Raw genomic sequence first — 27,344 nt, 5'->3', positions numbered from 1 at the left:
TGTAGACGTAACCCCAACAACAGAACGGTGTAGACGTAACCCCAACAACAGAACGGTGTGGACGTAACCCCAACAACAGAACAGTGTAGACGTAACCCCAACAACCGAATGGTGGACGTAACCCCAACAACAGAACGGTGTAGACGTAACCCCAACAACAGAACGGTGTAGACGTAACCCCAACAACAGAACGGTGTAGACGTAACCCCAACAACAGAACGGTGTGGACGTAACCCCAACAACAGAACAGTGTAGACGTAACCCCAACAACAGAACGAGTCAACATTATTTGGATATGAATTAACAGAACATGAACATTTTAAAAAGTGAGTTTTTCACTGGACAGTTACTTTAAATAAGAAAAGTTTTGACCATTGAAATAAGAATGGTTTTGACCAATCAACTATGACCATCACACACACAACAGATCTGTGTTGAAAACGGATTGGAGTTGCTTTCTTCAGTCTTGATATGGAGTGGTACATTAATTTACCTTCAATACACACAATCATCATCAACTACTGACGCTTCACATGAAATATGGATTTGTTAGAAGCACCTTTTATCAGAACACACACACACACACACACACACACACACACACACACACACACACACACACACACACACACACACACACACACACACACACACACACACACACACAGAGAGAGGAGATAAAGTGCAGCAGATCAGACAGACAGACAGACAGATAAAGTGCAGCAGATCAGAATAATACAACCAGTAAGAACAAGAAGTAACAACAGAGAACAGATATAAGGATATTAATATGAACTGTAAAAAGTATCCTAATCAACATGTTTTTTTTTTAAAGAGCTAACATAATGAAACATGTAGAAAGTGGTATACCTTGTGGTTTCACAAAGCATGCTGGGAGTAACGCCAGTGTCCAATGTCTTATAGGACACCGTACAAAAATATAATACCATTAACAACATTTGCATGAAAAGGAACCAACGATAGAACTCAAGAGGTTTTTGCTTGTTGCTACTTTTTAAAAGCACTGGAATGAGTCAGTATCTTCTACCGTGGTCGTTGTATGAGTCAGTATCTGCTACCGTGGTGGTTGTATGAGTCAGTATCTGCTACCGTGGTGGTTGTATGAGTCAGTATCTGCTACCGTGGTGGTTGTGGTCGTTGTATGAGTCAGTATCTTCTACCGTGGTCGTTGTGAGTCAGTATCTTCTACCGTGGTGGTTGTGGTGGTTGTATGAGTCAGTATCTGCTACCGTGGTTGTTGTGGTGGTTGTATGAGTCAGTATCTTTTACCGTGGTTGTTGTGGTGGTTGTATGAGTCAGTATCTTCTACCGTGGTGGTTGTGGTGGTTGTATGAGTCAGTATCTTCTACCGTGGTGGTTGTATGAGTCAGTATCTGCTACCGTGGTGGTTGTGGTGGTTGTATGAGTCAGTATCTTCTACCGTGGTGGTTGTATGAGTCAGTATCTGCTACCGTGGTGGTTGTATGAGTCGGTATCTTCTACCGTGGTCGTTGTGGTCATTGTATGAGTCAGTATCATTCTACCGTGGTTGTTGTGGTGGTTGTATGAGTCAGTATCTTCTACCGTGGTGGTTGTATGAGTCAGTATCGGCTACCGTGGTGGTTGTGGTCATTGTATGAGTCAGTATTTTCTACCGTGGTGGTTGTGGTGGTTGTATGAGTCAGTATATTTTACCGTGGTGGTTGTGGTGGTTGTATGAGTCTGTATATTTTACCGTGGTGGTTGTGGTGGTTGTATGAGTCAGTATCTGCTACCGTGGTGGTTGTGGTGGTTGTATGAGTCAGTATCTTTTACCGTGGTGGTTGTAGTGGTTGTATGAGTCAGTATCTTTTACCGTGGTGGTTGTGGTGGTTGTATGAGTCAGTATCTTTTACCGTGGTGGTTGTGGTGGTTGTATGAGTCAGTATCTTTTACCGTGGTGGTTGTATGAGTCGGTATCTGCTACCATGGTGGTTGTGGTCATTGTATGAGTCGGTATCTGCTACCATGGTGGTTGTGGTAGTTTCTTCAGAAAGGTCTGTCAACTCAAAACAGTGCTGCAAACTGAGGGACGTTTTCAGTGAATGGAATGAAAGAAAGTCTGAACTTCAAAACACACAACAACAACAATAACATTCAAGGCTTTAAAAAGACACTTAAAGCACATAGGCTGCTCAGTGGTTTTAAGTTGAGTAGAGGCTGCTCAGTGGTTTTAAGTTGAGTAGAGGCTGCTCAGTGGTTTTAAGTTGAGTAGAGGCTGCTCAGTGGTTTTAAGTTGAGTAGAGACTGCTCAGTGGTTTTAAGTTGAGTAGAGGCTGCTCAGTGGTTTTAAGTTGAGTAGAGGCTGCTCAGTGGTTTTAAGTTGAGTAGAGGCTGCTCAGTGGTTTTAAGTTGAGTAGAGGCTGCTCAGTGGTTTTAAGTTGAGTAGAGGCTGCTCAGTGGTTTTAAGTTGAGTAGAGGCTACTCAGTGGTTTTAAGTTGAGTAGAGGCTGCTCAGTGGTTTTAAGTTGAGTAGAGACTGCTCAGTGGTTTTAAGTGAGCAGCCTCTTTAGAGTGGTTTTGAAGAGTGGTTCTGGAGAGTGGATCTGAAGAGTGGATCTGAAGAGTGGTTCTGAAGAGCGGTTCTGAATCTAGCCTTTAGTGCTCTGGACAAGGGATGCACCGTCGAATGACTGCAGTGTCCTTTTTGACAGAGGCAGTGTTTTAACAATCATTGAAACATCCATAACGATCTCCAGTGCGATTACATAAAGATTATATAAAACTAAAAGACCAACAAAAAAAAAGACATTGGTGAAACAACCACCACAATGAAGTCATCAGCTTTGGTAGAATATTAAACAACAGTTACATTTTCCTTTCTAGTGTGCGCAGAACATGCAGTACAACACTCTGGTTTCTCTTCATCTCTCCCTGCAGTCATGTTCATTCATGACTTTAAAAAGTCAACGTGATGATAACCTGTGATTTTCAGTTGACTATATTCTTCTCTAGTAGCAAACCAACCGAGATCCACGCCAAACAACTCTTCCAATCCTTCAGGTGTCAATCTTTTTTTCGCAGAAAGATAGGTAGGTAGGTAGAAAGACAAGACACTCGACAAAAGAAAAAGTTAACTGTGCATCAAGAGAATACAGTAAAAGGCAGCTTCATCTAAATAGGAAGCTGACAAACAACGAAGCGTTTCCAGGGGTGAGTTAAAGAACACAGAAGACAGGGTTCAACTGTCAATCAGAGCTGTTGGGGGAGAAATGTACTGCATCCAAAATGCCACTCTATTCCCTATATAGTGCACTACTTTTGACCAGGGCCTGTATAATAGGGCTCTGGTGAAGAGTAGTGCACTATATGGTGAAAAGGGTTCCATTTGGGACACATCCCTAGACAATCTCATTTGGGGAAGGGGGGGGGAGTTAGGACAACAATTGGGGGCATTTCTTCTTCTTTTCAGAATTGTTTTGGTTCTCTAACGTGTCATTTTTTAAATGGGATGGCGAGTCGCTTTCCTCTGTAGCCTACAGAATAGCCAGCCAGCTCAGCAGCAATAAGTAGCCTAGCCAGGCCAAGACCCAGGCCAAGACCCAGTTTTGGGTGTGGAGGAGTGCTTGGTAGGTAGCCTGGTACCAGGCCTGGTGAGGGGTTGGAGGTATGCTAGGTAGGTAGCCTGGTACCAGGCCTGGTGAGGGGTTGGAGGTATGCTAGGTAGGTAGCCTGGTACCCAGGCCTGGTGAGGGGTTGGGGGTGTGCTAGGTAGGTAGCCTGGTACCAGGCCTGGTGAGAGGTTGGAGGAGTGCTAGGTAGGTAGCCTGGTACCAGGCCTGGTGAGGGGTTGGGGGTGTGCTAGGTAGGCAGCCTGGTACCAAGCCTGGTGAGGGGTTGGAGGAGTGCTAGGTAGGTAGCCTAGTACCAGGCCTGGTGAGGGGTTGGAGGTATGCTAGGTAGGTAGCCTGGTACCAGGCCTGGTGAGGGGTTGGAGGAGTGCTAGGTAGGTAGCCTGGTACCAGGCCTGGTGAGGGGTTGGGGGTGTGCTAGGTAGGTAGCCTGGTACCAGGCCTGGTGAGAGGTTGGAGGAGTGCTAGGTAGGTAGCCTGGTACCAGGCCTGGTGAGGGGTTGGGGGTGTGCTAGGTAGGCAGCCTGGTACCAGGCCTGGTGAGGGGTTGAGGGTGTGCTAGGTAGGTAGCCTGGTACCAAGCCTGGTGAGGGGTTGGAGGAGTGCTAGGTAGGTAGCCTGGTACCAGGCCTGGTGAGGGGTTGGGGGTGTGCTAGGTAGGTAGCCTGGTACCAGGCCTGGTGAGGGGTTGGGGGTATGCTAGGTAGGTAGCCTAGTACCAGGCCTGGTGAGGGGTTGGGGGCATGCTAGGTAGGTAGCCTGGTACCAGGCCTGGTGAGGGGTTGGGGGTATGCTAGGTAGGTAGCCTGGTACCAGGCCTGGTGAGGGGTTGGAGGAGTGCTAGGTAGGTAGCCTGGTACCAGGCCTGGTGAGGGGTTGGAGGAGTGCTAGGTAGGTAGCCTGGTACCAGGCCTGGTGAGGGGTGGGGGGTATGCTAGGTAGGTAGCCTGGTACCAGGCCTGGTGAGGGGTTGGGGGTATGCTAGGTAGGTAGCCTGGTACCAGGCCTGGTGAGGGGTGGGGGGTATGCTAGGTAGGTAGCCTGGTACCAGGCCTGGTGAGGGGTGGGGGGTATGCTTGGTAGGTAGCCTGGTACCAGGCCTGGTGAGGGGTGGGGGGTATGCTAGGTAGGTAGCCTGGTACCAGGCCTGGTGAGGGGTTGGGGGTGTATTCTGCTCAGCTCTGTGGGGAAGCAGCAGGGAAGGTAAAGGCTGTACCAGTCCATGGAACGGAGAGGATGGATCCACTAGAACAGTGAACACCTGAAGAAGCTGCTCTTCTTTGACCGGTTCTCTGTGATCTTGACCGGCCCACCGCCTCCTGGAGGACTGTTGTCGTTCTAAAGCGGGGGGGGGAGGTTTGTGTCAATGGGTCAATTACCACTCTTAACATTCCATTGCTGACAACAACTGTTGGAACTTACATTCTGGATAAGTATGCATTGTACATCATATCATATGAGCATCATCTGCTAAACAACAACATAAACTCACTATTTTTCTGTTGAGTCTCGTCATTATGTCTCTTCCCAGTGTGAAAAAGGACTGTTTCAAAAATAAACAAAAAATGTATACTTCAGGAACATGTTAATTAGAGAAAAATGTCCTGTTTCAATGAAAAAGACTGAGAGAAGAATGAAACATTTGTATAAATGAATAGTATTGAACAGAACGCACCTCTTCCACATTCAGGCTGGATTTGGCGCTTGTTTCTAAGAACTTGATGCCATAATCAATCGCCAACTGTGACAAATAAAACAGAGAAACATTAGGAGAACAATTCATGTTAATAATTCATGTTACAGATGTACTTTTTTTTAAATCAACAGCAGACCCCCCCCCCCCCCATGCAACACATTCCAAGAGGCATAGCACAGAACATAAAAGTGATGTTACCTTTCAGTTACAAAAGAGATTGTACTACATCATGAAGGGAGAACTGGGCTGGCTATGACAAACATAGATCATACTGCATATTATGAGTATTGTCAAACATACAACAGGGAGTACATTTACACCAAAGATACTATGAAGAGCAGTGTGGGGGTTTCACCAAAGATACTATGAAGAGCAGTGTAGGGTTTCACCAAAGATACTATGAAGAGCAGTGTGGGGGGTTTCACCAAAGATACTATGAAGAGCAGTGTAGGGTTTCACCAAAGATACTATGAAGAGCAGTGTGGAGGTTTCACGAAAGATACTATGAAGAGCAGTGTGGGGGTTTCATCAAAGATACTATGAAGAGCAGTGTGGGGGTTTCATCAAAGATACTATGAAGAGCAGTGTGGGGGTTTCACCAAAGATACTATGAAGAGCAGTGTGGGGTTTCACCAAAGATACTATGAAGAGCAGTGTGGGGGGTTTCACCAAAGATACTATGAAGAGCAGTGTGTGGTTTCACCAAAGATACTATGAAGAGCAGTGTGGAGGTTTCACCAAAGATACTATGAAGAGCAGTGTGGGGGTTTCATCAAAGATACTATGAAGAGCAGTGTGGGGGTTTCATCAAAGATACTATGAAGAGCAGTGTGGGGGTTTCATCAAAGATACTATGAAGAGCAGTGTGGGGGGTTTCACCAAAGATACTATGAAGAGCAGTGTGGGGGTTTCATCAAAGATACTATGAAGAGCAGTGTGGGGGTTTCATCAAAGATACTATGAAGAGCAGTGTGGGGGGTTTCACCAAAGATACTATGAAGAGCAGTGTGGGGGTTTCACCAAAGATACTTTGAAGAGCAGTGTGGGGGTTTCATCAAAGATACTATGAAGAGCAGTGTGGGGGTTTCACCAAAGATACTATGAAGAGCAGTGTGGGGGTTTCACCAAAGATACAATGAAGAGTATTTTCTCGGGAACGTTATCACATTGTTTCCAACGCACCCTGCAACAAGACATCTCAGACTCGCCAGTGCTTATTTGAAACACACAGAGACCTTGAAAGCCTGAACTCTGACCTCCATACCTTTTCTCCTCGTTCTTTTGACACCTGTCTTTTGTCATTCATGTCACACTTGTTTCCTAGGATCATCCTCTCCACGTCAGAGGAGGCATGCTACAGACAGAGGAGAAGATTGATTATTGCTACAGACAGAGGAGAAGACTGATTATTGCTACAGACAGAGGAGGAGGAGAAGACTGATTATTGCTACAGACAGAGGAGAAGATTGATTATTGCTACAGACAGAGGAGGAGGAGAAGACTGATTATTGCTACAGACAGAGGAGAAGATTGATTATTGCTACAGACAGAGGAGGAGGAGAAGACTGATTATTGCTACAGACAGAGGAGAAGACTGGTTATTGCTACAGACAGAGGAGAAGACTGATTATTGCTACTGACAGAGGAGAAGACTGATTATTGCTACAGACAGGAGGAGAAGGAGAAGACTGATTATTGCTACAGACAGAGGAGAAGACTGATTATTGCTACAGACAGAGGAGAAGACTGATTATTGCTACAGACAGGAGGAGGAGAAGACTGATTATTGCTACAGACAGAGGAGAAGACTGATTATTGCTACAGACAGGAGGAGGAGAAGACTGATTATTGCTACAGACAGAGAAGAAGACTGATTATTGCTACAGACAGAGGAGGAGAAGACTGATTATTGCTACAGACAGGAGGAGGAGGAGAAGACTGATTATTGCTACAGACAGAATGAGAGAAGACTGATTATTGCTACAGACAGAATGAGAGAAGACTGATTATTGCTACAGACAGAGGAGGAGGAGAAGACGGATTATTGCTACAGACAGAATGAGAGAAGACTGATAATTGCTACAGACAGAGGCGGAGGAGAAGACTGATTATTGCTACAGACAGTATGAGAGAAGACTGATAATTGCTACAGACAGAGGCGGAGGAGAAGACTGATTATTGCTACAGACAGTATGAGAGAAGACTGATTATTGCTACAGACAGAGGAGGAGGAGAAGACTGATTATTGCTACAGACAGATGGGGAGAAGACTGATTATTGCTACAGACAGGAGGAGGAGAAGACTGATTATTGCTACAGACAGAGGAGAAGACTGATTATTGCTACAGACAGAGGAGGAGAAGACTGATTATTGCTACAGACAGAATGAGAGAAGACTGATTATTGCTACAGACAGAGGAGGAGGAGAAGACTGATTATTGCTACAGACAGAATGAGAGAAGACTGATTATTGCTACAGACAGAGGAGGAGGAGAAGACTGATTATTGCTACAGACAGAATGAGAGAAGACTGATTATTGCTACAGACAGAGGAGGAGGAGAAGACTGATTATTGCTACAGACAGAATGAGAGAAGACTGATTATTGCTACAGACAGAGGAGGAGGAGAAGACTGATTATTGCAACAGACAGAATGAGAGAAGACTGATTATTGCTACAGACAGAGGAGGAGGAGAAGACTGATTATTGCTATAGACAGAATGAGAGAAGACTGATTATTGCTACAGACAGAGGAGGAGAAGACTGATTATTGCTACAGACAGAGGAGGAGGAGAAGACTGATTATTGCTACAGACAGAATGAGAGAAGACTGATTATTGCTACAGACAGAATGAGAGAAGACTGATTATTGCTACAGACAGGAGGAGGAGAAGACTGATTATTGCTACAGACAGAATGAGAGAATAATGATTATTGCTACAGACAGAGAATGAGAAGACTGATTATTGACTACATAAGATAACAATAACTTACTTTACATGCGATCAACAGACAGAGGGTTTAAAATGAGAAGACTGATTATTGATTACACATAATGAAGACAACTCCCTTTCCCCTTGTTGAGATTTCTGCTGGATACATCACTGTCTGTTTCTTACAGTTTCTTTGATCCTTGTAGACTGTAGATCATGTTCATCATACAGTCATAAGATGCAGCAACGTGCTTTCACCAGAACATGGCAGCAAAGTTCATAGAAATGGAACGGGTGTGTGAAACTGTCTGTGTGCGTATTAGTTCGTGCCAGTATGTGCCAGTACATGCCAGTGCGTGCCAGTGCGTGCCAGTGCGTGCTAGTGCGTGCCAGTGTGTGCCAGTACGTGCCAGTGCGTGCCAGTGCGTGCCAGTACGTGCCAGTGCGTGCCAGTGTGTGCCAGTACATGCCAGTGCGTGCCAGTACGTGTTAGTGCGTGCCATGCGTACCAGTACGTGCCAGTGTGTGCCTGTGCGTGCCAGTGCGTGCCAGTACTTGCCAGTGCGTGCCAGTGAGTGCAAGTGCGTGCCAGTGCGTGCCAGTGAGTGCAAGTGCGTGCCAGTGCGTGCCAGTGCTTGCCAGTGTGTGCCAGTGCGTGCCAGTGTGTGCCAGTACGTGCCAGTGTGTGCCAGTGCGTGCCAGTGCGTGCCAGTACATGCCAGTGCGTGCCAGTACGTGCCAGTGCGTGACAGTACGTGCCAGTGAGTGCCAGTGCGTGCCAGTGCGTGCCAGTGTGTGCCAGTGCTTGCCAGTGTGTGCCAGTGCGTGCCAGTGTGTGTGAAACTGCTTGCTTAGCACTTCAGTTTAGCTCAATAATTTTGTAATGTCCCTTTAAGTCAGTTGAAATGGTGCCACAAAGAGAGACATAACATATTATAAAGGCTTATTATAAGACATTATAAAGGCTCATAACATGCTAATAAGGAGTGGTTGTTGTGGGGGGGTTAAATGCTTGCTCAAGGGTACAACGGCAGGCAATGGCATCTAGGATTTGATACCAGCAACCCGCCGGCTGCCAGCTCACTTTTTAAGCTACCTGCTGCGGTAGCTTCACACCTGATTTTTTTAGGTTACCTGCTGCGGTAGCTTCACACCTGATTTTTTTTAGGCTACCTGCTGCAGTAGCTTCACCCCTGATCGTTTTTAGGCTACCTGCTGCGGTAGCTTCACACCAGATTGTTTTTAGGCTACCTGCTGCGGTAGCTTCACACCTGATTGTTTTCAGGCTACCTGCTGCGGTAGCTTCACACCTGATTATTTTTAGGCTACCTGCTGCAGTAGCTTCACCCCTGATCGTTTTTAGGCTACCTGCTGCGGTAGCTTCACACCAGATTGTTTTTAGGCTACCTGCTGCGGTAGCTTCACACCTGATTGTTTTCAGGCTACCTGCTGCGGTAGCTTCACACCTGATTGTTTTTAGGCTACCTGCTGCAGTAGCTTCACCCCTGATCGTTTTTAGGCTACCTGCTGCGGTAGCTTCACACCAGATTGTTTTTAGGCTACCTGCTGAGGTAGCTTCACACCTGATTGTTTTTAGGCTACCTGCTGCAGTAGCTTCACCCCTGATCGTTTTTAGGCTACCTGCTGCGGTAGCTTCACACCAGATTGTTTTAGTCTACCTGCTGCGGTAGCTTCACACCTGATTGTTTTCAGGCTACCTGCTGCGGTAGATTCACACCAAATTGTTTTTAGGCTACCTGCTGCAGTAGCTTCACCCCTGATTGTTTTTAGGCTACCTGCTGCGGTAGCTTCATACCTCTTCAATGTTCCTGATCCAGTTCTTGATGTTCTCGAAGGACTTCTCGTTAGTGATGTCATACACTAGCATGATACCCTGTTGGACAAAGGACAGGAAGTGACGTCAGAGGAAGTGACACGCGTGACATTAACAGGAAAAGACCCAACCTAGCGCCATTCCAGTCATGACCCAGTGAAATGTCTGTGTGTCTGTGCTGTAGTCAAGTAAGGGGCATGAGTCATTACAAGCATGAAGCCCTTATAAACCCAGAATACTCTGCCTCAATAAAATAATAATAGGTTGTTTTCCAAAAATGTATTTACATACAAAGTTGACATATATAGAACCTGGTTAGTAAGCAAAACATAACAACAGTACATTTCCTAAACGGATACACAGCAATGAATAAAGTGGAATAGACATCGTTCTGACTATTCTACCAGAACTATGAGGCAGTGGAACTGACCACAGTATAAACTCCAAAATATAGATTTGCTACTGCTCGACTAAAGAAACATCCTGTCTACCAACATCCTGTCTACCAACATCCTGTCTACCAACATCCTGTCTACCAACAGCCTGTCTACCAACATCCTGTCTACCAACATCCTGTCTACCAACAGCCTGTCTACCAACATCCTGTCTACCAACATCCTGTCTACCAACAGCCTGTCTACCAACATCCTGTCTACCAACAGCCTGTCTACCAACATCCTGTCTCTACCAACATCCTGTCTACCAACATCCTGTCTACCAAACAATCGACCAGTCGACTAAATGGGGGTCAGCCCTAAAGGAGACAGAGTAGAGTTAGTAGAGGTCCATGGTAACACACACACACACACACACACACACACACACACACACACACACACACACACACACACACACACACACACACACACACACACACACACACACACACACACACACACACACACACACACGGCCCTCCATAGTAACACACACACGGCCCTCCTTAGTAACACACACACACGGCACTCCATAGTAACACACACACAGCCCTCCATAGTAACACAAACAGCCCTCCATAGTAACACAAACAGCCCTCCATAGTAACAACACCATCAGCCCCAGTGATTGAATGGTCCAACAGCACTAGGGAAACTCCACTTGGGTCCTTCCTGTGTATACAGTCTCCTATCAAACTGGCCATTCCATCGTTTTCACCACTCACACAGAGCATACAAAGGTGTAAGATGGACCTCCGTGTTAACAAGCAGTAAACAGATACATCTAGCTTAACTAGAGAGACTGTTTGGTATGACTGGACCGGAGAAATACGGAGACAGGTAGAGAGACTGTTTGGTATGACTGGACCGGGGAAATACGGAGACAGGTAGAGAGACTGTTTGGTATGACTGGACCGGAGAAATACGGAGACAGGTAGAGAGACTGTTTGGTATGACTGGACCGGAGAAATACGGAGACAGGTAGAGAGACTGTTTGGTATGACTGGACCGGAGAAATACGGAGACAGGTAGAGAGAGTAGGCTACAATTCATTATAAAAGATGACTCCCATTCTGAACACACACGATAACCTCCACGCGATTTGTTTTATCTGTGTCGTTTCAGTCTGTGACCTTTTGGAGACATGACAGTGGACGGTTCTTACCATAGCTCCTCTGTAGTAGGCTGTTGTGATGGTCCTGAACCTCTCCTGACCGGCTGTGTCCCTGGGAGAGACAGCACAACATCAGTACAACGTAACAACCATGTTGATAGTGCAGTAGCTGCAGCATTACTACATTACCCTGGGAGAGACAGTACAACGTAACAACCATGTTGATAGTGCAGTAGCTGCAACATTACTACATTACCCTGGGAGAGACAGTACAACATCAGTACAACGTAACAACCATGTTGATAGTGCAGTAGCTGCAACATTACTACATTACCCTGGGAGAGACAGTACAACGTAACAACCATGTTGATAGTGCAGTAGCTGCAACATTACTACATTACCCTGGGAGAGACAGTACAACATCAGTACAACGTAACAACCATGTTGATAGTGCAGTAGCTACAGCATTACTACATTACCCTGGGAGAGACAGTACAACATCAGTACAACGTAACAACCATGTTGATAGTGCAGTAGCTGCAACATTACTACATTACCCTGGGAGAGACAGTACAACGTAACAACCATGTTGATAGTGCAGTAGCTACAGCATTACTACATTACCCTGGGAGAGACAGTACAACATCAGTACAACGTAACAACCATAGTTGTGTGAGTGACTACCCTGGATAGGGGATGAATAAGCAGGCCAAATGTGTGCATCCAAACACGGCTGAACACTCTTACACACGCATGCACACTCTCCAAGCTATCACTGACTACAAGGCAGTTAACACTACACCAGACCCACTCAGGGCTGATAGAGGCTCTCCAAGCTATCACTGACTACAAGGCAGTTAACACTACACTTCAGACCCACTCAGGGCTGATAGAGGCTCTCCAAGCTATCACTGACTACAAGGCAGTTAACACTACACTTCAGACCCACTCAGGGCTGATAGAGGCTCTCCAAGCTATCACTGACTACAAGGCAGTTAACACTACACTTCAGACCCACTCAGGGCTGATAGAGAATCTCCAAGCTATCACTGACTACAAGGCAGTTAACACTACACTTCATATCCACACAGGGCTGATAGAGACTCTCCAAGCTATCACTGACTACAAGGCAGTTAACACTAAGCTATCACTGACTACAAGGCAGTTAACACTACACTTCAGACCCACTCAGGGCTGATAGAGGCTCTCCAAGCTATCACTGACTACAAGGCAGTTAACACTAAGCTATCACTGACTACAAGGCAGTTAACACTACACTTCAGACCCACTCAGGGCTGATAGAGGCTCTCCAAGCTATCACTGACTACAAGGCAGTTAACACTACACTTCAGACCCACTCAGGGCTGATAGAGGCTCTCCAAGCTATCACTGACTACAAGGCAGTTAACACTACACTTCAGACCCACTCAGGGCTGATAGAGGCTCTCCAAGCTATCACTGACTACAAGGCAGTTAACACTACACTTCAAGTGGCCTACTGGTACTCACCATTAACCTGACGACTCACACTAAATTATTCCGCTGCTCTGTCGTCCCCTACGTACTTTAGTCTGAGGCTGCCATTATTGAAGATGTTTGTTGTGACGAGGGGCACGAGGGGCACTCTACAAAACAAAGTCGTCAGTGATTGGATCATCTCTAACCAATCAGAGTATCAAAGCCAATTACACACTTTTAAACCGCGGCTTTACCCACGTGCGTTTTGGCTCAACCCATCGGTTACTGGACCAATCAGACGGCCCTGAATGTGTTCCCATTCAGTGAAGGGTCAAGGAGGTACTCAGATCCAGACTCATTGTGGAGAAGAAACTAACGTCTGTGGGTGTGGCGTATGGCTGGAGCAAGGAGTCTGGGTAGCCAGGCAAACTCACCAGATCTAGAGCTAGGTGTCTGGGTAGCCAGGCAAACTCACCATATCTGGAGCTAGGAGTCTGGGTAGCCAGGCAAACTCACCATATCTGGAGCTAGCAATCTGGGTAGCCAGGCAATCTCACCATATCTGGAGCTAGGAGTCTGAATAGCAAGGCAAACTCACCATATCTGGAGCTTTATCTTCTTCCCGTCCAACTCTATCGTCCTGATTTTGAAGTCAATACCTGAAATCAGAGAAAAAGTGAGGAAAAACATTTCTAAAGTGTTAAACTACATCTGAGGCAGTGGGTAGGAGATAGCTGGGAGCTAGCTGGGGGCTAACTGGGGGCTAGCTGGGGTTAACTGGGGGCTAGCTGGGGTTAACTGGGGGCTAGCTGGGAGCTAGCTGGGGGCTAGCTGGGGCTAACTGGGGGCTAGCTGGGGGCTAGCTGGGGGCTAGCTGGGGGCTAGCTGGGAGCTAGCTGGGGCTAGCTGGGGGCTAGCTGGGGGCTAACTGGGTGCTAGCTTGGGGCTAACTGGGGGCTAGCTGGGGCTAACTGGGGGCTAACTGGGGGCTAACTGGGTGCTAGCTGGGGGCTGGCTGGGGGCTAGCTGGGAGCTAACTGGTTAGTTATAGTTATAGTGGACTACTGTTGACCAGGGGTTACTGTTACAGGCCTTGAGGACTGAAGGTAAGCATTCCTATTAACACTGTTACAGGCCTTGAGGACTGAAGGTAAGCATTCCTATTAACACTGTTACAGGCCCTGAGGACTGAAGGTAAGCATTCCTATTAACACTGTTACAGGCCTTGAGCACTGAAGGTAAGCATTTCTATTAACACTGTTACAGGCCTTGAGGACTGAAGGTAAGCATTCCTATTAACACTGTTACAGGCCCTGAGGACTGAAGGTAAGCATTCCTATTAACACTGTTACAGGCCCTGAGGACTGAAGGTAAGCATTCCTATTAACACTGTTACAAGCCTTGAGGACTGAAGGTAAGCATTTCTATTAACACTGTTACAGGCCCTGAGGACTGAAGGTAAGCATTCCTATTAACACTGTTACAGGCCCTGAGGACTGAAGGTAAGCATTCCTATTAACACTGTTACAGGCCTTGAGGACTGAAGGTAAGCATTCCTATTAACACTGTTACAGGCCTTGAGGACTGAAGGCAAGCATTCCTATTAACACTGTTACAGGCCCTGAGGACTGAAGGTAAGCATTCCTATTAACACTGTTACAGGCCTTGAGGACTGAAGGTAAGCATTCTTATTAACACTGTTACAGGCCTTGAGGACTGAAGGCAAGCATTCCTATTAACACTGTTACAGGCCTTGAGGACTGAAGGTAAGCATTCCTATTAACACTGTTACAGGCCTTGAGGACTGAAGGTAAGCATTCCTATTAACACTGTTACAGGCCTTGAGGACTGAAGGTAAGCATTCCTATTAACACTATTACAGGCCTTGAGGACTGAAGGTAAGCATTCCTATTAACACTGTTACAGGCCTTGAGGACTGAAGGTAAGCATTCCTATTAACACTATTACAGGCCTTGAGGACTGAAGGTAAGCATTCCTATAAACACTAACTACAAGGGGATGTATCCAAGGACTTAAAGCCACAAAGCAAACCTCACAATAGAGCCAAGCAATCCAGTCATGGTGTAGAAGTTACTCTGATCATAGTAAAGATCATCCAGTCATGGTGTAGAAGTCACTCTGATCATAGTAAAGGTCTGAGTCATGGTGTAGAAGTCACTCTGATCATAGTACAGGTCTGAGTCATGGTGTAGAAGTCACTCTGATCATAGTAAAGGTCTGAGTCATGGTGTAGAAGTCACCCTGATCATAGTAAAGGTCTGAGTCATGGTGTAGAAGTCACTCTGATCATAGTAAAGGTCTGAGTCATGGTGTAGAAGTCACTCTGATCATAGTAAAGGTCTGAGTCATGGTGTAGAAGTCACTCTGATCATAGTAAAGGTCTGAGTCATGGTGTAGAAGTCACTCTGATCATAGTAAAGGTCTGAGTCATGGTGTAGAAGTCACTCTGATCATAGTAAAGGTCTGAGTCATGGTGTAGAAGTCACTCTGATCATAGTAAAGGTCTGAGTCATGGTGTAGAAGTCACTCTGATCATAGTAAAGGTCTGAGTCATGGTGTAGAAGTCACTCTGATCATAGTAAAGGTCTGAGTCATGGTGTAGAAGTCACTCTGATCATAGTAAAGGTCTGAGTTGTCCAGGAGGATCTATCGTGATCTGGGGTACGTCCCCAAAAGGCCCCTTTTCCCTGCAGTAGGGGTTATAGTGGACTACTGTTGACCAGTGGTTATAGTGGACTACTGTTTACCAGGGATTATAGTGGACTACTGTTGACCAGGGGTTATAGTAGACTACTGTTGACCAGGGTTATAGTGGACTACTGTTGACCAGGGCCAGGGCATATAGTGGACTACTGTTGACCAGGGGTTATAATGGACTACTGTTGACCAGGGCCAGGGTTTATAGTGGACTACTGTTGACCAGGGGTTATAGTAGACTACTGTTGACCAGGGGTTATAGTGGACTACTGTTGACCAGGGTTATAGTGGACTACTGTTGACCAGGGCCAGGGATTATAGTGGACTACTGTTGACCAGGGTTATAGTGGACTACTGTTGACCAGGGGTTATAGTAGACTACTGTTGACCAGGGTCAGGGGTTATAGTGGACTACTGTTGACCAGGGCCAGGGGTTATAGTGGACTACTGTTGACCAGGTTTATAGTGGACTACTGTTGACCAGGGGTTATAGTGGACTACTGTTGACCAGGGCCAGGGGTTATAGTGGACTACTGTTGACCAGGGGTTATAGTAGACTACTGTTGACCAGGGGTTATAGTGGACTACTGTTGACCAGGGGTTATAGTGGACTACTGTTGACCAGGGTTATATTGGACTACTGTTCACCAGGGCCAGGGCTTATAGTGGACTACTGTTGACCAGGGGTTATAGTAGACTACTGTTGACCAGGGGTTATAGTGGACTACTGTTGACCAGGGTTATAGTGGACTACTGTTGACCAGGGCCAGGGATTATAGTGGACTACTGTTGACCAGGGTTATAGTGGACTACTGTTGACCAGGGGTTATAGTAGACTACTGTTGACCAGGGTCAGGGGTTATAGTGGACTACTGTTGACCAGGGCCAGGGGTTATAGTGGACTACTGTTGACCAGGTTTATAGTGGACTACTGTTGACCAGGGGTTATAGTGGACTACTGTTGACCAGGGCCAGGGGTTATAGTGGACTACTGTTGACCAGGGGTTATAGTAGACTACTGTTGACCAGGGGTTATAGTGGACTACTGTTGACCAGGGGTTATAGTGGACTACTGTTGACCAGGGTTATATTGGACTACTGTTCACCAGGGCCAGGGGTTATAATGGACTACTGTTGACCAGGGTTATAGTGGACTACTGTTGACCAGGGGTTATAGTGGACTACTGTTGGCCAGGGGTTATAGTGGACTACTGTTGACCAGGAGTTATAGTGGACTACTGTTGACCAGGGGTTATAGTAGACTACTGTTGACCAGGGTTATAGTGGACTACTGTTGACCAGGGCCAGGGGTTATAGTGGACTACTGTTGACCAGGGTTATAGTAGACTACTGTTGACCAGGGTTATAGTAGACTACTGTTGACCAGGGTTATAGTGGACTACTGTTGACCAGGGTTATAGTGGACTACTGTTGACCAGGGTTATAGTGGACTACTGTTAAGGTCCGCCTGGCCTGCTTCAGGTAGACCTACAGACACACTGTAGGACAGGACTGACCATTCAGGCCAAGAGTAGAACAGGACAAATAATTCAGGCCCAGGGTAGAACAGGACAGACCATTCAGTCCCAGGGTAGAACAGGACAAATAATTCAGTCCCAGGGTAGGCAGGACAGACCATTCATCCCAGGGTAGAACAGGACAGACCATTCAGTCCCAGGGTAGAACAGGACAGACCATTCAGGCCCAGGGTAGAACAGGACAGACCATTCAGGCCCAGGGTAGCACAGGACAGACCATTCAGTCCCAGGGTAGAACAGGACAGACCATTCAGGCCCAGGGTAGAACAGGACAGACCATTCAGGCCCAAGGTAGAACAGGACAGACCATTCAGGCCCAGGGTAGAACAGGACAGACCATTCAGGCCCAGGGTAGTACAGGACAGACCATTCAGGCCCATGGTAGAACAGGACAGACCATTCAGGCCCAGGGTAGACCAGGACAGACCATTCAGGCCCAGGGTAGAACAGGACTGACCATTCAGTTCCAGGGTAGCACAGGACAGACCATTCAGTCCCAGGGTAGAACAGGACAGACCATTCAGGCCCAGGGTAGCACAGGACTGACCATTCAGGCCCAGGGTAGAACAGGACAGACCATTCAGGCCCAGGGTAGAACAGGACAGACCATTCAGGCCCAGGGTAGAACAGGACAGACCATTCAGGCCCAGGGTAGGTAACCTCACCCCCTTGGATACACTGTGGCCGCTCACAGCTAAATAAAGCCTGTCCTGAGAGCAGCTGGTGCTGTTGTCCCATACAACTGAACTGATCTTATCACTTTCATGGCCCTAGTGACGGTAATAACATATGTGAGAGACAGACAGAGAGTGAGAGAGAGACAGACAGACAGACAGACAGACAGACAGAGAGTGAGAGACAGACAGAGAGTGAGAGACAGACAGAGAGTGAGAGAGAGACAGACAGACAGAGACAGAGTGAGAGAGATAGACAGACAGAGTGAGAGAGAGAGAGACAGACAGACAGACAGACAGAGTGAGAGAGAGACAGACAGAGAGTGAGAGAGAGACAGACAGACAGAGAGTGAGAGACAGACAGAGAGTGAGAGAGAGACAGACAGACAGACAGACAGACAGACAGACAGACAGACAGACAGACAGACAGACAGACAGACAGACAGACAGACAGACAGACAGAGAGTGAGAGACAGACAGAGAGTGAGAGACAGACAGAGAGTGAGAGACAGACAGACAGACAGAGTGAGAGAGAGACAGACAGAGTGAGAGAGAGACAGACAGACAGAGTGAGAGAGAGAGAGACAGAGAGTGAGAGAGAGACAGACAGAGAGTGAGAGCGCTACAAGGTAAAAACTATCCTCTAAAAGCGGCCTGTCAAACGGTTTCTCTTCTAGAAAAGTGGAGGTTCTGTGTGTATAAATCTATTGGCACGTAGTAGATTGCTATGGTGTACTTCTGTAACCTGATGACAGACGAGCTCCAATCAGAATAGTCCTTATTGAGTGCTGAGGGACAGCACACGTCACTAGCCAGTAACATGAGAGGAACGTGGGTACCTGCTCAATTATCAGTCTGTCCCCGGAACAAGTGTTCATATTAAAACATAATGAGCTAGCCTAGCGCTAGCTAGCTGGGGGGCTTTGATAAAGGTCTGGCAACCTATTCCCTATATAGTGCACTACCTTTGACTAAATAGGCAATAGGGTGCTATTCAGGACGCAGGGGCAGATGGAGGGTGATGCAGGTCGGCAGGCTCACTGAGAGGAGAGGAAGTGGTGAGAGAGCAGAGCAGCACAGCAGGTTGTAGAGAGCAGTCTACCAGGAACACAGACCCACTATTACACCAGATACTAAACAGATACTACAGCGTTTGTCCCTCAGGGGAAAACATAAAACTCAATTGATTTGAATAAAAGTTGTCTACGTAGCAAATGAGACATGTCTTCTGTTACAGTCCTCTGCTGCAGGCTAGAGTTTCAAATGCTTTCTGTAGGTTTAATAGCCTACTACTTTTAGTAAGTGCAAGACAAGGATGCCACATTCCTGATCTAGAGAAACTGGTGTGTATCCTAGGGTTTATACAGGGACTTTACAAGAGCCACTTCTGGGACAGTGCTGCTCGCTAACTAACTCTGCAGCTCCACTACACACGTTGAGTTGCTATGCCATCGGCGCTGTGTCAATGTGATGTTCTACCTGAGGAGAGGAGAGGAGAGGAGGGGAAGAGGAGAGAGGAGCAAAGGAGAAAAGGAGAGAAGGAGAGGAGCAAAGGAGAGGAGCAAAGGAGAGGAGGAGAGGAGGAGAGGAGAAGAGGAGCAGAGGAAGAGGAGAGGGGAAGAGGAAAGCAGGAGAGGAGCAGAGGAGAGGGGAAGAGAGGAGCAGAGGAGAGAGGAAGAGGAGAGGAGGAGAGGAGCAGAGGAGAGGGGGAAAAGAGGAGCAGAGGAGAGAGGAAGAGGAAAGGAGCAGAGGAGGAGAGGAGAGGGAAAGGAGGAGAGGAGGAGAAAGGGAGAAGAGGAGAGAGGAAAGCATCATTATTCTAGTCCCTCTACTGCACCATATTCATCCAGGAGGCCGTAACCGGTGGCGTCTAGTGGAGGACATAACCAGTGGTGACGAGTGGAGGACATAACCAGTGGTGACTAGTGGAGGACATAACCAGTGGTGTCTAGTGGAGGACATAACCAGTGGTGTCTAGTGGAGGACATAACCAGTGGTGACGAGTGGAGGACATAACCAGTGGTGTCTAGTGGAGAACATAACCAGTGGTGTCTAGTGGAGGACATAACCAGTGGTGACGAGTGGAGGACATAACCAGTGGTGTCTAGTGGAGGACATAACCAGTGGTGTCTAGTGGAGGACATAACCAGTGGTGTCTAGTGGAGGACATAACCAGTGGTGATTAGTGGAGGACATAACCAGTGGTGTCTAGCGGAGGACATAACCAGTGGGGTCTAGTGGAGGACATAACCAGTGGTGTCTAGTGGAGGACAGAATGAACGGGCGTCAGCCAACGAGAATTGAACCTCGCCGATTATTGAGCTTGGACGCTTCCATTGGACGTGACACAATGCGAGCACAACACAGCGAAGCATCTTTCATTGATTTCAAAGGAAGTATTTGCTGAACGGTTGATGGCAATGCCGGACGCCCGATGGCTATACCGTAGCAGGGCCGTAACTACACAGACTTCCCTTCCTGCCTCTACAGGGAAAAAACCTCTAATCCAAGAACTTCAGGATACGGACGATACGGCAGCTGGCTTTGTTTCCTTTCCAAGCTGTCCTCTAAATACCATATAGGGGCCTTTCTTAACTATCTTCATGAAATCTTCTTCAACCATATTTACTGTAATAAAATGACTGAAACAGAAGAAAAACTGAAGTAACTGTCCTCCCGCCAGAAGTACTGACAGAAAAAGTCACAACAATGAAAGAATTCTCTAGTTGGTGAATTCACTTGACAGTGGGTGAATTCCAATGGCTGTGATTCAACTTCCGTTGTTTTGAAGGAGGCTGGTTGGTGGTTGGAGCATTCTGCTGGGGCCTGCAAAGGAATGGAAGGAGATGCATCGGTGGCTCTGTACTGCGTGGGGTTACTGGCAGTCAGTCAGTATGTCAGAGTGAGAGAGAGGAGACTTTTCCTTTTCCCCCCCTCTGTGCTGGTTCCAACACGGCCCTTCCCCTCTCAGCCAGTCACTTGTGTCCAGGAAGAGGAACCAGAGCCTGGCCAGCGGGGGCTGGTTAGTGGTGGTGATTAGGGAAGCCTGCAGCGGGGCCCACCCTCAGTTCACTGACCTCTCTGCTCAGGCCTCACACACAGGAAGAGATGTGAGTGACACACGGATGGAAGATACACAGCGTATGTACGTACACACACACACACACACACACACACACACACACACACACACACACACACACACACACACACACACACACACACACGCCCCACCCTTGAATACAACAGCTGGTCAGCTGATGGCTCACGAGACAGAGGAGGGTTATGACAGTGCTGCTTCTGTTACTACAGATCATTGTATACAGGCTGAGCTACTCATTTCACATTCACCCTTTAAATTCCCAACACCAATACAGTACTGTACAGTAGGGGTCTCATTAGAAATTCACCATCTTAGTTATACAGTTCCCAGCATTCATACTGTACTGTAATAACATCACAGAACTGTACTGAGTGAGAGAACTGTGCTGCTTCACACACACAACATCATGTCACCTGTCACGGTGTCCACTTCAGACAGCAGAATTGAAACAGGATAGACCAGGTCACCTGATGTTAAACTAGACTACTGCTGCTGTGTCTGTAGAATAGAGTATAGCTGGCCTATACGTGCTTCTTCTCTGCTCTCTGAGCGAGTGTCTTCCTGTTCAGAGAAAAAAATATACACTTCTCACTTCCTGTTTCATTCAGGAAGATTCTCCTCGCCGCTTCGCGCGACGCTCCCACCAACTGGACTGAAACAATTCAACAACCTTGTCCTTCGTGACGCACAGGAAACACAGGAGGGCAATCCAAATGGCCCCCTACTCCCTAGTGCACTACTTTTAACCAGTCCTATAGGTCCTGGTCAAAAGTAGTGCACTATATAGGAAATAGGGTGCCAATTGGAACGCAACCAGGCAGGCAGGAGGTCTGAGAATGGTGGACGAGTGACAGGCTGAAGGGATGCAGACAGACAGGTGGTCTGAGAGTGGTGGACTAGTGACAGGCTGAAGGGATGCAGACAGACAGGAGAGTGGTGGAAGAGTGACAGGCTGAAAGGATGCAGACAGACAGGAGGTCTGAGAGTGGTGGACTAGTGACAGGCTGAAGGGATGCAGACAGACAGGAGAGTGGTGGACGAGTGACAGGCTGAAGGGATGCAGACACAGGAGGTCTGAGAGTGGTGGACTAGTGACAGGCTGAAGGGATGCAGACAGACAGGAGAGTGGTGGACGAGTGACAGGCTGAAGGGATGCAGACAGACAGGTGGTCTGAGAGTGGTGGACGAGTGACAGGCTGAAGGGATGCAGACAGACAGGTGGTCTGAGAGTGGTGGATGAGTGACAGGCTGAAGGGATGCAGACAGACAGGTGGTCTGAGAGTGGTGGACGAGTGACAGGCTGAAGGGATGCAGACAGACAGGAGAGTGGTGGATGGGTGACAGGCTGAAGGGATGCAGACAGACAGGAGAGTGGTGGATGGGTGACAGGCTGAAGGGATGCAGACAGACAGGAGAGTGGTGGACGAGTGACAGGCTGAAGGGATGCAGACAGACAGGAGAGTGGTGGAAGAATGACAGGCTGAAGGGATGCAGACAGACAGGAGAGTGGTGGATGAGTGACAGGCTGAAGGGATGCAGACAGGAGGTCTGAGAGTGGTGGAAGAGTGACAGGCTGAAGAGGTTGTTATGTTGGGAACTGTGGAGGTGAAAAACACAGGTCTTGTCTAAAATGGCACCCTATTCCCTATATAGTGCACTACTTTTGACCAGGGCCCTACGGCACCCTATTCCCTAAATTGTGCACTACTTTTGACCAGGGCCCTCAGGGCTGTCAATTCAGACACAGACTAACCTAGTCCTAGCAGTAGATTCTAGCCATCTAGTTCTGTCACTCAGTAGCCCGAATCAATTAAGACACTTGTAACTTCTGAACTTTCTCTCTTGAACTGGCTTAGGGGGGAGTAGGGGAACAGGCTAACTTTGGCAAATATGTTGCCATGACAGACTAAACAGCAAACTGGCTGAAGTGTCTTAGCTAAACTATATGACTAAATGTATGTGGACAGCTGTTCGTCCAACATCTCATTCTAAAATCATGGGCATTAAAATGGAGTTGGTCCCCCCTTTGATGCTATAACAGCCTCCACTCTTCTGGGAAGGCTTCCCACTAGATGTTGGAACATTGCTGCGGGGACTTGCTTCCATTCAGCGATAAGAGCATTAGTGAGATCGGGGCACTGATATTGGGCGATTAGGCCTGGCTCGCAGTCGGCGTTCCAATTCATCTGAAAGGTGTTCGTTGGGGTTGAGTTCAGGCCCCTATGCAGGCCAGTCAAGTTCTTCCACACAGATTTCGACAAACCTCGCTGTATACCTCGCTTTATGCACGGGGGTATTGTCATGCTGAAACAGGAAAGGGCCTTCCCTAAATTGTTGCCACAAAGTTGGAAGCACAGAATCGTCTACAATGTCATTGTATGCTGTAGTGTTATGATTTCCCTTCACTGGAACTAACGAGCCTCGATTTTATACACGTCAGCAATGGATGTGGCTGAAATAGACGAATCCACGAATTTGAAGGGGTGTCCACATACGTGTTTGTATATATAGTGTATTCCAGGGGTAGTGCAACTTTCTATATTACTCTGTGACAGAAAGTAGGGATTGATGAGAAAAGCTGAATAATATATCTATATGACTCTACAAAATGTATAGAATTTAAAACAAAACAAAACTCTACAGAATTTAAAACATTTAATCGAGCAATCTTAAACAGATCGCCTCGCTAAATTCTAATTTGGGACCTAACAACAGTTAAAAAGCTGTTGTTTCTATTCAACAGAGTCCCAAAGCTCCATGTTGATGTTGTTTCTATTCAACAGAGTCCCAAAGCTCCATGTTGATGTTGTTTCTATTCAACAGAGTCCCAAAGCTCCATGTTGATGTTGTTTCTATTCAACAGAGTCCCAAAGCTCCATGTTGATGTTGTTTCTATTCAACAGAGTCCCAAAGCTCCATGTTGATGTTGTTTCTATTCAACAGAGTCCCAAAGCTCCATGTTGATGTTGTTTCTATTCAACAGAGTCCCAAAGCTCCATGTTGATGTTGTTTCTATTCAACAGAGTCCCAAAGCTCCATGTTGATGTTGTTTCTATTCAACAGAGTCCCAAAGCTCCATGTTGATGTTGTTTCTATTCAACAGAGTCCCAAAGCTCCATGTTGATGTTGTTTCTATTCAACAGAGTCCCAAAGCTCCATGTTGATGTTGTTTCTATTCAACAGAGTCCCAAAGCTCCATGTTGATGTTGTTTCTATTCAACAGAGTCCCAAAGCTCCATGTTGATGTTGTTTCTATTCAACAGAGTCCCAAAGCTCCATGTTGATGTTGTTTCTATTCAACAGAGTCCCAAAGCTCCATGTTGATGTTGTTTCTATTCAACAGAGTCCCAAAGCTCCATGTTGATGTTGTTTCTATTCAACAGAGTCCCAAAGCTCCATGTTGATGTTGTTTCTATTCAACAGAGTCCCAAAGCTCCATGTTGATGTTGTTTCTATTCAACAGAGTCCCAAAGCTCCATGTTGATGTTGTTTCTATTCAACAGAGTCCCAAAGCTCCATGTTGATGTTGTTTCTATTCAACAGAGTCCCAAAGCTCCATGTTGATGTTGTTTCTATTCAACAGAGTCCCAAAGCTCCATGTTGATGTTGTTTCTATTCAACAGAGTCCCAAAGCTCCATGTTGATGTTGTTTCTATTCTATTCAAGAGTCCCAGGGTGAGCCTTAGAGCAGACCCAGGCTGCGTCCCAAATGGCCTACACAGTGCACTACTTTTGACCAGAGCCATACAGTACTCCAGTCAGAAGTAGTGCACTATAAAAGGGAATAGCGCGTCATTTGGGACGTAGGCCCAGTGTGAAGTAATGAACACCTTCCTGGCATTCTATTCTACACACAGGAATGACCTCAGAGCTGGTAGCATTCACTTCATTAACAAGGAGAGTGAGACCAAACAACTGCTGCTTTCTTTCTGTTGGCCTAGTTCACAAACAATACAGACTAACGTTTTGATGAATGACGACGACCAATGAGGATCAGTTGTTTGGTAGTAATGGTGACTTAGTTTTCAAAACAGAGTAGGAAGTGATGTCGAACGTTCATAAAAGTGTTGTTCCACACTTACAGGGGTTTGTGTGTGTGTGGCACATGGGGATGTGTGAAACCTACTACTCAGTCTGAAGTGTCTCCCCTTGTGCCAGCTCGCTTTTTGCGTGGCGCCGAACGATAAGACGCTTCCTGAGTTCTCACCAGGTATGGGCCGAATCGGGAGAAAGTGGTACTCGCTTAGCAAGCAGCATGTGTCCTTTACGTGTGTGTGTGTGTGTGTGTGTGATGTACACTCAGATTATTTACAAGGGGGAAAGTATAAAATGTGTGCTCTCTCTGAACCTGTGTGTCATAAACATAACCTGGGTGCTTTTCCAATTGATCATCGTTGAGATGTAAGTACATACGATGAACACTCCACCCACCCAAAGGTAACTGAACGTCAAGGAGCAGTGAAGGGGTTTCCCATTTCACACTCAAACTGAAAGTCTAACTGTCATGTCAAATGAGGATTTCTAATAACACAAGACCCCCCCCCCCAACATAACCATAGTGGTGTGTCTCTCTCTGTGGAGAAATACACCTGGTAAACCCACCTAGTCAAACTACTCCTGGGGTAAAAATACATATGTCACCTCCAGTTAGGGTCCATTTACACCCCCAGAATACAGACACGTCTAAAACACATGGACATTTAGGACAGACAATAACTACAGGTAACTGCCAAAATACAGGAAACACCAACATTAAGTGTCTTAACGGGGCATTGGGTCTCCACCAGTCAGAACGGCTTCAATGCACCTTGTCATAGATTCTACAAGTGTCTGGAACTCTATTGGAGGGATGTGACACCAGTCTTCCACCAGAAACTCCATCATTTGGTGTTTTGTTGATGGTGGTGGAAAACGCTGTCTCAGGCTCCACTCCAGAATCTCCCAGAAGTGCTCAGTTGGGTTCAGATCTGGTGACTGAAACGGCCATAGCTTATGGTTTACATCGTTTTCATACTCATCGAACCATTCAGTGACGACTCCTGCCCTGTGGATGGGGGCATCGTTATCCTATAGGGGCATAGCCATGGTAGCCAAAATAATGGCCTGCCCAGCATTATCATACATGACCCTAAGCATAATGGATAGTTAATTGCTTAATTAACACCGGAAACACACCTGTGTTTCAATATACTTTGTATCCCTCATTTACTCGTGTTTCCATTATTTTGGCAGTTACCTGTATAACGTTATGTTCTTTGTCTGATAAAACTAAAGCCCTGGTCAGAAATACTGTCAGTGTCATGCATGAGCCCCCTTACAGCTGCCAACCAAACTGTCTGACAGCAAACAGGTCACAATTATGAGCCCATGAAAATAGATGGCAGCTTAGCTTACAAATACAAAGTTAGCAGGGTGATACAACCAGGCCTACAGTATAAAACATGAGAGATCTTCAATGTAACAAAACCCTTTACTATATCTGAATTGGCACACGATGTGACGCTTCTAGGCCCGTTTCCTGTCGCGAATTCGTTCCACTAAGTGTCAACAGCATACAGTAGAGAATCATATGTAATGTAGCATATTCAGCAGCATGCTGAACATCCTCAAACCCACTCAATTTTAGAAAGAGAAACGGACCTATTGTTGATATGAAGGTAGTGTTGAACGCATCTTCGCTGAATCGGAAGAGGAGACATGTCTTGCCGACACCGCTGTCCCCGATGAGTAGCAATTTAAAAAGGTAATCATAGGTTTTCGCCATCTCTCCACCCTCGCTTCTTTCTTCCCGAAATTTGATTGAATGTCTGGAGCGTAGCAAACAGTTTTGTAGGTATCCGCTGCTGACTACACCTCTCCGTTACACTAACTAACCATACAGTAACAGTACAGGGACAACGATAAGGCGTTAGTTTAATGACGCTACACAGAATAGGCGGAACAGACGCTAGGAACCTAGTCACTGGTTACCACAGCCACAAAGTCAGAATTATTGCTAAACCCTGGACTATTTCTCAAAATGTCTCTTGAAAATCTGATTTTAAACCTAACCCACACTAAAAACCTTATGCTTAAGACCAAACCGCTACTTTTTGTTTTCATATTTTACATAGCCTATTTTGTCTTTGGCAACAAGTGACAACCGGAAGCGTCCTCTCATCTGGGTTGCCAGATTGGTAGTAATACTGCACACTGAGGATGCAGGCTGAACCAGCTGACAAATGTTTA

At 46.7% G+C, this 27,344-nt stretch overlaps 1 protein-coding gene across 1 annotated transcript; it reads right to left on the bottom strand.

The window, feature by feature from the left end:
- Positions 1-1,008: 1,008 nt before the first annotated feature.
- On the bottom strand, positions 1,009-27,205 carry LOC106609700 (ras-related protein Rab-8B). Its single transcript, XM_014208671.2, has 8 exons — positions 26,757-27,205; positions 13,682-13,742; positions 11,677-11,737; positions 10,057-10,134; positions 6,572-6,661; positions 5,287-5,352; positions 5,104-5,154; positions 1,009-4,949 (listed from the first exon to the last, which is right to left on the bottom strand). The coding sequence occupies exons 1-8, from the start codon at positions 26,878-26,880 to the stop codon at positions 4,857-4,859; spliced, it is 624 nt and encodes a 207-aa protein (XP_014064146.1). The 5' UTR covers positions 26,881-27,205; the 3' UTR covers positions 1,009-4,856.
- Positions 27,206-27,344: the final 139 nt, after the last annotated feature.

The sequence above is a fragment of the Salmo salar genome, chromosome ssa11 (genome assembly GCF_905237065.1).
Source record: "Salmo salar chromosome ssa11, Ssal_v3.1, whole genome shotgun sequence".
NCBI lineage: Eukaryota > Metazoa > Chordata > Actinopteri > Salmoniformes > Salmonidae > Salmo > Salmo salar.
The sequence above is the reverse complement of the archived record's forward strand: the minus strand, read 5'-3'. Positions and strand labels throughout refer to the sequence as shown.